Source organism: Triplophysa rosa, linkage group LG5 (assembly GCF_024868665.1).
Source record: "Triplophysa rosa linkage group LG5, Trosa_1v2, whole genome shotgun sequence".
Classification (NCBI taxonomy): Eukaryota; Metazoa; Chordata; class Actinopteri; order Cypriniformes; family Nemacheilidae; genus Triplophysa; species Triplophysa rosa.
In genome coordinates this window covers 7,328,168-7,342,370 of record NC_079894.1, presented here as the reverse complement: position 1 = coordinate 7,342,370, position 14,203 = coordinate 7,328,168, and the positions used below count along the sequence as shown (strand labels likewise).

The 14,203-nt window shown below is 39.0% G+C and overlaps 1 protein-coding gene across 1 annotated transcript in view; it reads left to right on the top strand.

Annotated features, from left to right (window-relative positions):
- The window catches only part of cdh18a (cadherin 18, type 2a), a 43,275-nt gene extending 34,024 nt beyond the window's left edge, over positions 1-9,251 (top strand). Inside the window, exons 10-12 of the mRNA XM_057333380.1 lie at positions 646-760; positions 4,220-4,471; positions 8,454-9,251. Coding sequence (XP_057189363.1) covers positions 646-760; positions 4,220-4,471; positions 8,454-8,938 — 852 coding nt within the window. The 3' untranslated portion in view covers positions 8,939-9,251. The remainder of the gene's footprint in view (positions 1-645; positions 761-4,219; positions 4,472-8,453) is intronic.
- Positions 9,252-14,203: the final 4,952 nt, after the last annotated feature.

Sequence of the window (14,203 nt, the reverse complement as noted above, 5' to 3'; positions counted from 1 at the left end):
ATGTGGGCAGCTCTCCGCCCGCAATTTATCCAGAGACGAGCAGCTACAGAAATGCATTGTAGTACAATAAGTGTGACCGTGGGCGATGACATCAATGGCATTTCACTTCTGCGAATTACGACAGACCACTTTTTGACAACACTTGGATGTGGAAGGTGAGCACCTGAGTTCCCGAAACCGCTTTCACACTAACCAAATGAACCACACTTTGATGTCAAACGGACTGGGGTTCACGGCAAAGACAGGTGAAGAGCATCAATAATGGTCTATAAGATTCCCACTTGCTGCTGATGCGCTAGCAGTGGCCAATTGGATTAACAAGCTGACAGAACTTCATGGGGCTGAGCAATCCTTGAAACCATCTATTCAATGTCTGCGATCCACACATCCCACTGGGCAAGAGGCTTTACTGTAGGTATTCAGTCTGAAGTTAATGTCTTTCAAAAGCAGAGAGGAAAAAGAAGCCCAGGTGGTCCAATTACATTTCTAGGTTGACCAGATCCTTCTCTAGGAGTTGAGCGCCCAAAGGGCCTCTTTTAGATATTTTTAGTGCCACTTTTAATTCAACCCTAATTTTTAGAGAGATGAAAAAATTAAGCTTGTTTTTCCTCCTATTTCTCTGGTTCTTCATTTTTCTCCATGTAGGTCATTCAGACCATCAAGGCAACGGATAAGGACAACTTTGCCAATGGTCAGTTCTCCTTTGCGTTACCAGAGGACCTTCCAGTGAATCCAAATTTCACTCTGAAGGACAATGAAGGTAAAATGCAGTGAATTTGACACCACAACTGTGCCCTAGAATTTATTTTCGGTTTATAGACGGTAGCACCTGTGTTTGGTAATAATATATATATTTTTATATTAATATTTTATTGTATATTAATTGTATGAAATTAAATTAAAACTACTCAACAGTTATAGATTCTTTGCGGAAGGTCTACTGGAAGTTATGTTTGGGCACATAACGTTTGTTTATGATGTTGCCGCTGAAATCATCTTTTAAAAAAGTTAAATGATCCACAAGCGTGTGGAAATAGTAAGACGTGGAAAGCCTGTACTTTAGGATTTTGTTACGAAAACAAATTCTAGATTCAGTGCTTAAGTTGTACACAGACTCTCATGAAAGTCAAATAAGCCGATCTAAAGAGCCTCTCCAAAGGCATCTCAGTAATGGAATCCTCTAATGTTTTCCAACTGATTTCCTGATGTTTGCTCAGGGCAATCCCTCAGTGCCTCTCCACAAACATATTTAGTACCACATGTTGTCACACAGATCACCCTCATTTTCTGCCTTCTCCTCCCCTTCGCGCTCTTATTTAATATCATTGCGAGGCCAGTGCTGCTGTTTCCCGGGAAACCGGCTCCGTGTTTATGTAAGCTCAAGGCTCCCCGGTGGAGACGGCCAAACTCTAATGACTCCTTCTAATGCTGGACGGCTGACTTGGAGAATCAGGTGTGAGTGGGGATCTGCAGGTGGACTGTAGAGTTTAACCTGGCAATCAGGGAGATTAGAGTTTAGAGCAGCTGTGTTTTCGAGCTTTATTTTAGTTTGTATCAAAAAGCACGAGCCAGGCTTTCCTATAGTCGGTCCCGTCCTTAAATATCATCCCTGTGGATGGACCATTATTGACTGTTTTACGAATTGGGCATTCCTCAACAGGGGCTCAAGGAGCGCTCTGTCGCGGCCGCTTGCTGATTGGGTGGGTGTGTAGGACTGTCAACCTCGATCACACAAACGCTTCTCTCCTTGAGCTTGTGGCGCTGCAGTGATTGTGTTTCCGTCGTCCACCCGGCCAGACTGTTTGGCAGGGTGAGGCATTAAAAATATGATGGAAATTCCCTCTGGAGGTATTTTCATTTCCCTCCTGGGAAATGGCTGCGGGTTGGATTGAATAATATATTTTTGACGGTTATATTTTATGACGCAGTTTATTTTTTGAATCTAGAGAAGGTTTTTACCGTTTCTGTGAAATGGGTAATGAAGGGCATGGCGCCCCATTCCACAAGATCCATGATAACGTTAAGTTGTCATCCAAATATGTTGATGATCACATGCGCGTGTGCCCGTCTCATCCGAGAGCTTGTGAGAGGTCTCCTCCCAGACTAATTCTCTGGAACTGAGGCGAGTTGTCTCGAGCATTTAAACACACACATTAGGCTATAACAGCTACAGCGATCAGGACTCGTGCCAGAACTGCAGTATTGGCAGTATTTGTTGCTGTTGCCATTTTCTATTTATTTATTTAGTAATAGATTGTTTATTTATTGCGCAGCGCATCTTACAAAGATGAATTTATCTACAGTGCATGCACGCTTCGTTCTCGTGTGTCCTAGCAGGAAAATGCTTACGATTCACTGCTATTTAAATCAGCTGTGAATTAGCCACCCATGTATAATTAATGGTGCATTTTTAACTTTGTTTGTCAAGATTCGCTAACGATCATTCCACCCTCTGCCATTACATTTTTCATAGTGTTTGTAAACATTAAATACCTGCAGACCCCAACATCATTAAGTCCAATACAAATGTATAGAGGTCACTGCATAAAGGGCTGATTTATGCTTAAATCTTTTAGACATGCTAATTTGTGTTGTCCTAATCCTGTCTTTGAATTGTTTTGTTATGACACTTTCTTTAATATATGCATACACGTTCGCTGCTAGTTCTGGATAAATTCGCTGTAGATGAATAGCTCTGCCTCTCCCACATGGCCATAGATTTCGTAAAAGACAAAAAGGAAGTAAAGTGACTACAGTGATCACATTTGTGACTGATTGTACTATAATATAGGTTTTAAAGGTGCAGTGTTTGAAATTTACCGGCAACTAAGTTGCGAATTGCAACCAACAGCTCACTCCACCCCTCCCTTTCGAAGCACTACGGTGACTGACACAGGACAAAGATGTCGCCACGTTTTCGCTTCTTTCCCGAAGGAGATAATGTATTTACAAAACGCGCTCCGTAGAGAAGTTTGCCTTTTAGGGCTACTGTAGAAACAACATGGCGAATTCCATGTAAGGGGACCCGCGCTGTATGTAGATAGAAAGAGCTCATTCTAATGTCATAAAACCATTACGCTTCATTCTGTAAGGTCTCTATACACCTCTGAAGACATAGTTATGTATATTATATTGCATTTCTGTCAATATCCTCCAAAAAATTACACATTGGACATTTAAATGGAAAAAGCTTGCGTTTTCTCGAAAAGCAATTTCTATTGTCAGTGTATGGTTTGTATGTTTTTATTCACCTGCAGGGTAGGTATAAAATATAAGTTCTCAGTATATACAAGAACAACTGATGAGTTGTAAGAAAGAAGCTGTTTTAAAACCAAATCCACCCCATTGATCTCCAGGGAGGTGATACAGTAACTAAGTACGATTTGTACCCAAGTTAAACATTGATGAGGTAAACAATGGAAGCAATTGGAACAACATAAGGACAACAAAAAGCATAAGTGCAAACTGGTCTCGTATAGCCTACCACAGTATACAGAGCTAAGTTTTAGAAGTCAGAACTGATCGGTCAGGTGTTGACGGAAGAGATGTGTTTTCAGACGATTCTTAAAGTTGGCTACAGAATCTGCTGATCTTGAGGCAGCGGGAGGATGACACTACCCGCTCAACATGCAGCTGTAGTGACAAAGCTACATGACTGTGCATACGCTGAGGTGCTTAGGACCTGCCTGTGGGTGGGAGCGTATGTGAGAAAGAAAGATCGAAGTCTCAAAAATTAGAAACGTTGGTGCACCGTAGAAATGAATAAAGCATGACGCTTGTCACTGTGTGTGTGAGGTTTAAAAGCTGTCAGCACACCAGTCCTCCAGAGCTGGTGTTTGAGAGGTGCAGTGAGAAATATTTCTTTAAATCACACTCAATCGAAATGTGAGTCATGTGCCAGTGTGATTCAGAAAATCGTGAAACTTGCATTCATTTGTTTGATTTTTTTCTTCTTCAAAAATGACCTATTTTCTAAAATTGTAATTGTCATTTTACTTTATAGGGAAAAAGAACCACAAATGAGCAGAAAAACACTACTACTTAATAACTCTGTATTTTCTTAAGAATGAGCACTGTAACAATGTAACATTCAAAAAAGTGTTCTCTATTCTCACTGGCAACCGCCGAGGATGTGGAGCGAATTGTTTTGTTTGGCTCGTGTTGCACAGAGTCCTCACGCAAGAAGCCAGAGAGAATAAACCTCTGCTCTTTCTGACAGATAGCAGCGCGAGCGTGTTGGCACGTCGACAGGGCTTCAGCCAGGCGGAACAAGAGCTGTACCAGCTGCCCGTGATTGTGTGGGATGGAGGAGAGCCCCTCCTCAGCAGCACCAGCACGCTTACACTCAGGGTGTGTCCATGCCAGCATGGAGCCCGAGCTCCTGTGTGCAGGGCACAAGCATTCCTGTCCTCGGCTGGTCTGAGCACCGGAGCTCTCGTCGCCATCCTGCTGTGTGTGCTCATCCTCTTGGGTAAGACAGAAAACCCAGTGGCCGAGAGAAAATATCTTTTTGTATTCATTTCCAATGAGTGGCACAAATTAAGGAACACAATTAGGGCCAAAAACACATTTAGTTATTTAATAAGAAACGTTATTAGAAATGATATTATAATGACTTATAAATGATCAATTATGATATAAATCATAATTCATGATGATGTACCCATCTTAGTTAATGTTTTAATTAAGATGATGTTCTTTCATGAAGTTATGAATGGAAGACTGAACTCAGGTTACTTCCTGATAATTCATGAGGTATTAATGCGTCAAGTAATGTTTAGTCCATGCATGAACGTATGCCTGAATTCATGATCATTCATGTACCCTTAAAATGAACACAATGATCTCTTTTCTTAGTTTTTAGCCTGTCTAGCTTTAATGGCAGCATGTATTTAGAGAGAGTTCACCAAAAAATAAAAATTATATTATTGTAATTTACATCCAAGTCTAATCACTTGTGGCTTTCATTTCACCACGGAACAGAATAGGAAACATGTTGGAGTAAGCTCTCTTATCATTCAATGAAAGTGATAATGGACTTAGGCTGTCAAGCTGTTCTGGCCTTATCGATTAGCTTTTACATGTTTTTAACAACATAATGTGGTAATGACGACATATTTTTTTATTTTGTCACTGGCAGGCTGTGCATACACTCTTAAAAATAAAAGTGCTTAAAAGGTTCTTCACAGTGATGCCATAGAAGAACCATTTTCGGTTCCACAAAGAACCATTCAGTCAAAGGTTCTTTAAAGAACCATCTCTTTCTTGCCTTTTTATAATCTGAAGAACCTTTTTCGCCACAAAGAACCTTTTGTGAAACAGAAAGGTTCTTTAGATGTTACAGGTTCTTAATGGAAACATTTAGACAAAAGAGGTTCTTCTATGGCATCATGAACCAACTTTATTTTTAAGAGTGTACCAAGATCTGTTATACCAGCAGGACTGTAAAACATTCTAGATAAAACTGTAAGCTAACTGTCACTTACATCACAACTTACATTTTCAAAAATACTAGCTTTGTATTACAAGCATTAATTAAAAAACAAAGATTTCTTTTGATCAGGAAATGCAAAAAATTATGAGTTGAGATTAAAGGAATGAAGTGATTCTGATTTTTAAAAAAAAAAATATATATATATATACACTCACCTAAAGGATTATTAGGAACACCTGTTCAATTTCTCATTAATGCAATTATCTAATCAACCAATCACATGGCAGTTGCTTCAATGCATTTAGGGGTGTGGTCCTGGTCAAGACAATCTCCTGAACTCCAAACTGAATGTCAGAATGGGAAAGAAAGGTGATTTAAGCAATTTTGAGCGTGGCATGGTTGTTGGTGCCAGACGGGCCGGTCTGAGTATTTCACAATCTGCTCAGTTACTGGGATTTTCACGCACAACCATTTCTAGGGTTTACAAAGAATGGTGTGAAAAGGGAAAAACATCCAGTATGCGGCAGTCCTGTGGGCGAAAATGCCTTGTTGATGCTAGAGGTCAGAGGAGAATGGGCCGACTGATTCAAGCTGATAGAAGAGCAACTTTGACTGAAATAACCACTCGTTACAACCGAGGTATGCAGCAAAGCATTTGTGAAGCCACAACACGCACAACCTTGAGGCAGATGGGCTACAACAGCAGAAGACCCCACCGGGTACCACTCATCTCCACTACAAATAGGAAAAAGAGGCTACAATTTGCACGAGCTCACCAAAATTGGACAGTTGAAGACTGGAAAAATGTTGCCTGGTCTGATGAGTCTCGATTTCTGTTGAGACATTCAAATGGTAGAGTCAGAATTTGGCGTAAACAGAATGAGAACATGGATCCATCATGCCTTGTTACCACTGTGCAGGCTGGTGGTGGTGGTGTAATGGTGTGGGGGATGTTTTCTTGGCACACTTTAGGCCCCTTAGTGCCAATTGGGCATCGTTTAAATGCCACGGCCTACCTGAGCATTGTTTCTGACCATGTCCATCCCTTTATGACCACCATGTACCCATCCTCTAATGGCTACTTCCAGCAGGATAATGCACCATGTCACAAAGCTCGAATCATTTCAAATTGGTTTCTTGAACATGACAATGAGTTCACTGTACTAGAATGGCCCCCACAGTCACCAGATCTCAACCCGATAGAACATCTTTGGGATGTGGTGGAACGGGAGCTTCGTGCCCTGGATGTGCATCCCACAAATCTCCATCAACTGCAAGATGCTATCCTATCAATATGGGCCAACATTTCTAAAGAATGCTTTCAGCACCTTGTTGAATCAATGCCACGTAGAATTAAGGCAGTTCTGAAGGCGAAAGGGGGTCAAACACCGTATTAGTATGGTGTTCCTAATAATCCTTTAGGTGAGTGTATATATATATGTATATTTGTTGCAGATTTTTTATTAGAATTGTGTATAATACAGAGGAATGCATTTTCAAGATATTCTTCCGAGTTGGTTTTGTTTACCTGACATTCTAAGAAACATTGCTTGAAAGTTCATTGGTTGAAGATGAAAGATTTCACCCTGCAGGATGTGTGAAAACCCCTTCTCCCACTCTCGTCCACTGACAAGAACAAATATAGACACTACTAAGGAGTGCTTGGCTACTGCACAACTATGTGGGCTGAAACAATGAACTACAACTTCAAAGTGTGCACATACCTTGACAGACGAGAAGGATGATTAACAACACATTGTAATTCACCAAAACAATCTGTTCAACTGATTAGATTTAGAGGCCTATAGCTATGGTCCATAATTAACACGGAACAAGTAGCAAATAGCAAGTTTAAAATGTTATTTTTCATGTTTATATTTTAATACAGTCTAATACTTTATTATATAAAAACATAAGACATTAGCTGCACTTCACATGTGTTATACAACAATTTTGTTTATTTAGAAGTTCTTGGCTGCAAGTGACACATTTTTTAACAGATTATCAAGAAAAAAATTCCATTGTCATATGCCATTTTATTTATTCATTCATTAATTCTTTGATTAAAAATAAACGAATGCCTTCTTGGGGCTGTAAGTTTTTGTCAAAGAGATTTTTGTTTCCCATTTTCCATCATAACTGTGTATAACCAGCATTAATTGAAAAAAGAAAACAAATAATTTTTGGACATGACTTGAAATACATGCGAAAAATATGATTTGAGATTGAAGGAATGAAGCAATTTCGAGAAAGACAATGGCAAAAATGTTTATTGTTGTAGATGTTTTAGAATAATTCCGTATAATACAGAGGGATGCATATTCCAAATATTCTTCTGAGTTGGTTTTGTTTACCTGATTTTCTGAAACATTGTTCATTGGTTATAGATGAAAAATGTTTGTTATTCACTCTCCATTTGCAAGTGTGACAGACATTCTAAAACACAGTACAGCTGACTTCTGATCAGTTCATACCACAATCTGTCTGAGGCCAGTTTAAGGCTGTCAAACGATTAATTGAGATGAATCGCATCCAGAATAAAAGTTTACATAATATATGTCTTTGTAATGTGCATATTAATTTTGTATTTATTAAAACATACACATACATCTAAAGTATAAAAAGTAACAAACATTTATATATATATATATATATATATATATATATATTATAATTTAAATGGTTTGTAAGTAAAAATAAATACATGTAAATATTTCTTAAATATATATACATGTATGTGTTTATAAATAAATAAATTATTGTGCACCGCACCCAGACATACTGTATATTATGTAAACACAAACTTTTATTCTGGATGCGATTAATCGTTTGACAGCCCTAGGTCAGTTCATGGCTATTTATTGCAAAACATCATTGATTATGCACCAGTGAATAAGTGATTATTAGTGATTATAGTGACAGATGATTGTGTTCCTGCGGCGTACAAATCATGATTACAGTAAAGTTCATTTGCATTTACATGGATGAACAAACTGAACTCGTGTCTCTTCTGTCGTAGCCATCGTGGTTCTGTTTGTCACCCTGCGTAGTAAGAAGAGCAAAAAGGAGCCTCTGATCATCTCAGAAGAGGATATCAGAGAGAACATAGTGACGTACGACGACGAAGGTGGAGGCGAGGAAGATACGGAGGCTTTTGATATAGCAGCGCTGAGGAACCCTGCGGCAGCCGAGGAGATGAGGTTGAGGAAAGACCTGTGGAGAGCGATAGGCATGGAGGCCCTTAGCCCTTCTTTGACCTTACCGGATGAGGACATCCACGATGTGATTAAACTGAAAGTGGTCAAGGCCGATCGGGATATGAGCGGGCCTCCGTACGATTCTCTTCAGACGTATGCTTACGAGGGCCGTGGCTCCCCTTCTGGTTCGATCAGTTCTCTGGACCTGCCTGAACCTCTGGACCTCAGTGAGGTCGACGACTGGGGTCCTGAAGTGCAAATACTCAGCAGACTCTTTGAAGAGAAAATCAACCAGCACACCCCATAATGGCTGTGCATGTTTCGTAAACCAGAAGTTGTGTGTCGTTTTCCTGTCTGGTCAAATGGCACCGCAGTCGAAACGTTTTGTCGTCTGGTTTTGCTGTGGGATTATTTGACTGTTGTTTTTCACCGGCCTCTTCAAGTGGAAGAAAGTAAGTTGATTTTTGAAGAAAACGTTGAAAATTTAGAAAAAAATCTAAACTCATAAAGGAAGCTATTTTCCCTGGTGTATATTTTTTATTGCTTAATAAAATTCATGATTCCAGGTCTTGAAACTTACATCTATTGTATATTTCTCCATTCTCACCACATAAAAGGCAGCAATGACTCAAAAAGCATACCACTTAAATGTCCTGGCTGGTTTATGAAGACATTTTTCATACTAAAATGATTATTTACCTCTCAGAATAAAAATTGGATTTTTGCGTTTAGAGCCGGTAGTCTTACGTTGCCATTTTTCACCCCGTGTGAAGTGCACCCTTCTATGCCAGACCAACATTCAACATAGCACCTACAACATTCAGTATAAATCACATCTGTCAAAAGTGAGAAAATAATTTATTATAATTCTCACGAGCAGTAAGTTTTAATTGGATAACAACCACATTCTGCGAAAGATAATTGGATTCAAATGGTTGAGTGGGCACCTTTTATTACTTTCCTAGGACTTATAAATCAACTGTGAAAAGTCTGTGTTGCAATCCAGTCATGATCAATTCCCACGAGCCTCACAACATGCAGATAAAGAGCCCAAAGACTGTTTTAATACCCACCTAATGATGATGATGCCTTCCGACCATCAACAGCTTTCAATGATCTGAATGAGCTCAGCTGTCTGAAATAATGTTGAAGTGTTTAGGAGGACAGCTTTTTGAATGCCGGGGGAGTTTCACATGTGTGTTTTTCCTCTGACAGCAACAATAGTTAATTAGAAAACCTGTTCGGGAAACCAACCCGCTGACAGATAAACCAATGATCTTTAAAGAGACAGTTGGGTACAATCATGACAAGATAAAATCCCTGTTTCTTGGCAGGCTAACATGTACTGGTTAGCCAATCACACAAACTGTCTTACAAGACTATATATCTTTACAATACAAACTATAATTAGATGCATTTTAGTGAGTTTGAAAATCTTTTTTTTTTAATGAAACCAGACCTATTTTTATAATGTAACACTGCAACAAAGATGATGACAACCACGAATAATGCTTTGCCATGTAAATGTTCGTCTTTAAACTGCATGTATTAAATCAAAATATTTTTTTATTCAGGCCTTTAATAGTAAAAACTACCTCTTTTGTTGTCTTGACTGTTTTGGAGGTGTGTGTAACAATAATGATTTATTTTATTACAGTAGTGTTTAAGACCGTGACATTTAATCAACAAACGCAATTATGATAATAATAGCAACATTGCTCTTATTTTCAACTGAAAATGTTCATTTTCATTCTCTAATCAGGTCATTGTGCTACAGACATTTTTAATCACTGGTCTGACTGTTCATAAACCACAACATAACACTTAACAAACAACATCAGATGTGCTATGGGGGTATGAATAGGCTACCACACTCCACCTGCGTCGGGTGGTTCTTTGCCTCCACGTCGTGCATTAAAATCCTAAATAAATATTTTTTTATTTAGCTGTACTATTACAGTTTTTTTCAAATTGCTTACACATAATTTTTGAAACTATGGCTCCATTACTCAAAACTCTACACACAATACCACCAAACACAGACACAAAATGCAAAATGTCACACACATCTTGCAAAAGCAAACACGTCATTAAAAACTATTTTAACGCTTCTAAAAAATATATTTTTGCGTAACTCTGCACACAAACATAAAATATTTAGCCACATACACACCAAACTACACACAGATGTGAACAATGTAAAACACTACTCTCTTGTGTCTTTTGCTTGTCCAGTGGGCAGTGGAGTGCACACGAGTTTGTAATAGCACTCACACATACATTTGTGACCCTGGACAACAAAACCAGTCTTATGGGTCAATTTTTCGAAATTGAGATTTATACATAATCTGAAAGCTGAATAAATAAACTTTCTATAGATATGAGTTGTTAAAATAGGGCAATATCTGGCTGAGATACAACCGTTTAAATCTTTGGAATCTGAGAGCGCAAAAAAATCGAAATATTGAGAAAATTGCCTTTGAAGTTGTTAATCAGGGGCACTGTGGCAGACCATCCACTCACAAAAATAAAGTTTTTGTATATTTAAGGTAGGAAATTTACAAAATATCTTCATGGAACATGATCTTTACTTAATATCCTAATGATTTTTGGCATAAAAGAAAAATCGATAATTTTGACCCACACAATGTATTTTTGTCTTTTACTAAAAATGTTCCCGTGCTACTTAAGACTGGTTTTGTGATCCAGGGTCACATTTATATTCACAAATACGCTATGCAAGTGCATTCAATACAGATGTTCACTATAAAAAGAAATGGAGGGGAGGTAAATATTTTATTCTGAAAATATTGTATTTTGTGATCGACAGTAACAGACAAAACAAATACATGTATACTGTAAACAAATATGCGTTTTATTTTAATGTAAAGGGGAAAAAAATAGTTCTTTCTGGCTAAACCGCGGGGGAAGGGAACGTCTGGAGTGGCGTATCCATCCCTGGCATGCCCCCTCATCTATGTCACCACACCACAGTCGTGGGGTCACTAATAGGTCACTTTCACAGGCCTCCTCCATGACTTGCAGAAGGGTTATGCGTTGGCGATCGTATACCTTCCAATGCCACGCCGAAAAGAACTGGGTTTAAAAATGGGGAATGTGGTGGCAGGTTAAGCATCAAAAATCGTTGATGGTCATTGAACCAGTTGCAGATCAGAAGAGTCCGGTGGAAACTTACATTGTCCCAGATGACAACAAACCTTGACTGCTCTGCTCCACTCCTTTGGTCATTGGGAATGAAGATATTATGCAGAGTATCAAGAAAAGTCAGAATGTGGGCAGTATTGTAAGGACCAAGAGTGGCATGACAATAAAGGACACCATTGTTACTAATGGCTGCACACATTGTGATGTTTCCATCACGCTGTCCAGGGACATTGACGATGGCCCGGTGTCCTATAAGGTTTCTTCCCCTATGTCTTATTTTGCATAAGCTGGCCTGATCAACATAGATGAAATCATAATGCTCTGCAGCAGCTTCTAGTTCCATAACTCTCTGAAACAGACAAGACAAAACATTGTATGAAAGTATGAACACACATTGAGCAGTCAATAAGGACATATAGCTTACTTGTACGTATTCATAGCGAAGTTGTTTCACTCTGTCAGAATTTCGTTCAAATGGTACTCTGTAGAGCTGCTTCATACGAATCTGATTGCGTTTTAGGAGATTGCTGAGTGTGGATAAACCCACCCTATTTATGTTACTAAATGTTGAGTTGTCAGTGATGATGTGTTCTTGCAGTTGTCGTAAACGTATGCTGTTGTTTGCTATGACCATATTCACTATGTGTTCTTCCTGCTCTGCTGTGAAGATGCACCTTCTTCCTCCAGTGAGGGGTCGTCTATCAATTTTGCAAAATCACAAAGTGACTGGTTAGTATGCAAGGTTTCTTTTAGTATGCAATGAAAAGTTCATGTAGTGCTGTAAGTACAGTAGCATGTTACTGTATAAATTGTATGTTTACTTACCTGTTGTCATTTCGAAATGTCCGGATGATAGTGGCTACAGTGTAGCGACTTAAGGTAGGCTGGACCCTCTGCCCAGCATCCCTGAAATTCAAACCATGGTTGACAACATGATCAACCAAAGTGGATCTCATTTGTAATTGTTCTCCTCTGTCCTCTTCCTTGTCTTACCCCTCGTCCTCGTTGTGCTTCACTTTGTCCTCTTCCTTGTCCCCTTCTTCCTCTCACTCCTCTTCCTCTAACTCTCTCTCCAAAATTGGCCTCCATTGTTGTCCAACCAAGAAAGGCATCCTAAAGCATATATATAGCGCTGAAGCTCTAATTGTTTTCACGTGTAAGAACTTGGTGTAGGTAATCAGTACATGAGCGAGTCATTTTGAATGGCAGTGTTTCCTAATGAAAGTTAGTTTTAAAAAAATGTGTCAAATATAAGAAACTGTGTTTAGAGTTTTGAGAAAAAAAAAAAGTTTTACAAAAGCAAACTGAGTTTAAAGCACGTAATGTGCTTGTAGTTTTGCTGACTTGGTCTAAAGATTAGGTTTATGAGTGAATGGTTTCATTTAGTGAGTATCAAGTTTAGTGTCTAAGCAATTTGGAAAATGTAATGAAACTGTAATGATCAAGATGAAAGAAATGAAATGAAAAAAAATGAAGAAAATATTAGCAAAGTGTTGATTGGGCCCTCTTATGTTCTGGTGGGCTCATATGCAGGGTTGCCAGATTTGTGCAACAACACATGCCAAGGGACCCCAGACCTAATACAAAAACTGAAGATTTGCCTCTCCTATACCTAAACTGCATATTTTACAATCACTTTTAGGCATCACAGTTTCTTTTTGATTATTACTTTACAGTAGTAATCATAATGACAGTGGTCCCTACACTCGGCACAATGCGGAGCCAGGCGCAATGTAAGTGTTTTTTGCTCATTTCTGCCCGACGCAGTTTTCATTTTCATGTCCTGTGCCACGTTGTTTAAATGGAAAATGCATTTGCGCCATGGGCGTGCTGGTCTGAAAACGAGCATTGTTCTATTTTGTGTGCTATTTTGAGGCAACTAAAATAGACTGCGCAACTGACCAACTGAAACCTGGTCTAAAATCAACGTTATTTAAAAAGCGCGTTAGTAATATGCACCTATAGGTGGGTGCACAGCGCGCATACATTCTGCTTATTACACACAGAGGGATGCGCAGGGATGACCTTTTAAGACCATGCGCCTGGCGCTGACCATTTTTCCCATCCTTAACCTAGCAAAAGTGGATTTGGCACTTGCACCCTGCACTTTAGACCATGCGCTTGGATCGTTAAAATAGGGCCAAGTCTGTTTTATAAATAACTTAATTTTACCTTCAAAAATGACACCTCTGGTGTCAGTAGTAATGTTTGTATGTTTTGGTGCCTCTATACACTCTGCCCGCCACCATCTACACAAAGTCACAAAAAGAAATCAACGTTTCTGCATTTTCATGCTTTTTTCTTGATTGATAATTTGTTGCTTGTTTGCACTGAAGAAGAGGCTATTCTGTGTTAAAGATGATGAAGGTGGTCTGTTGATTAGCCTCATCGTTGAAATGGTCTTTTC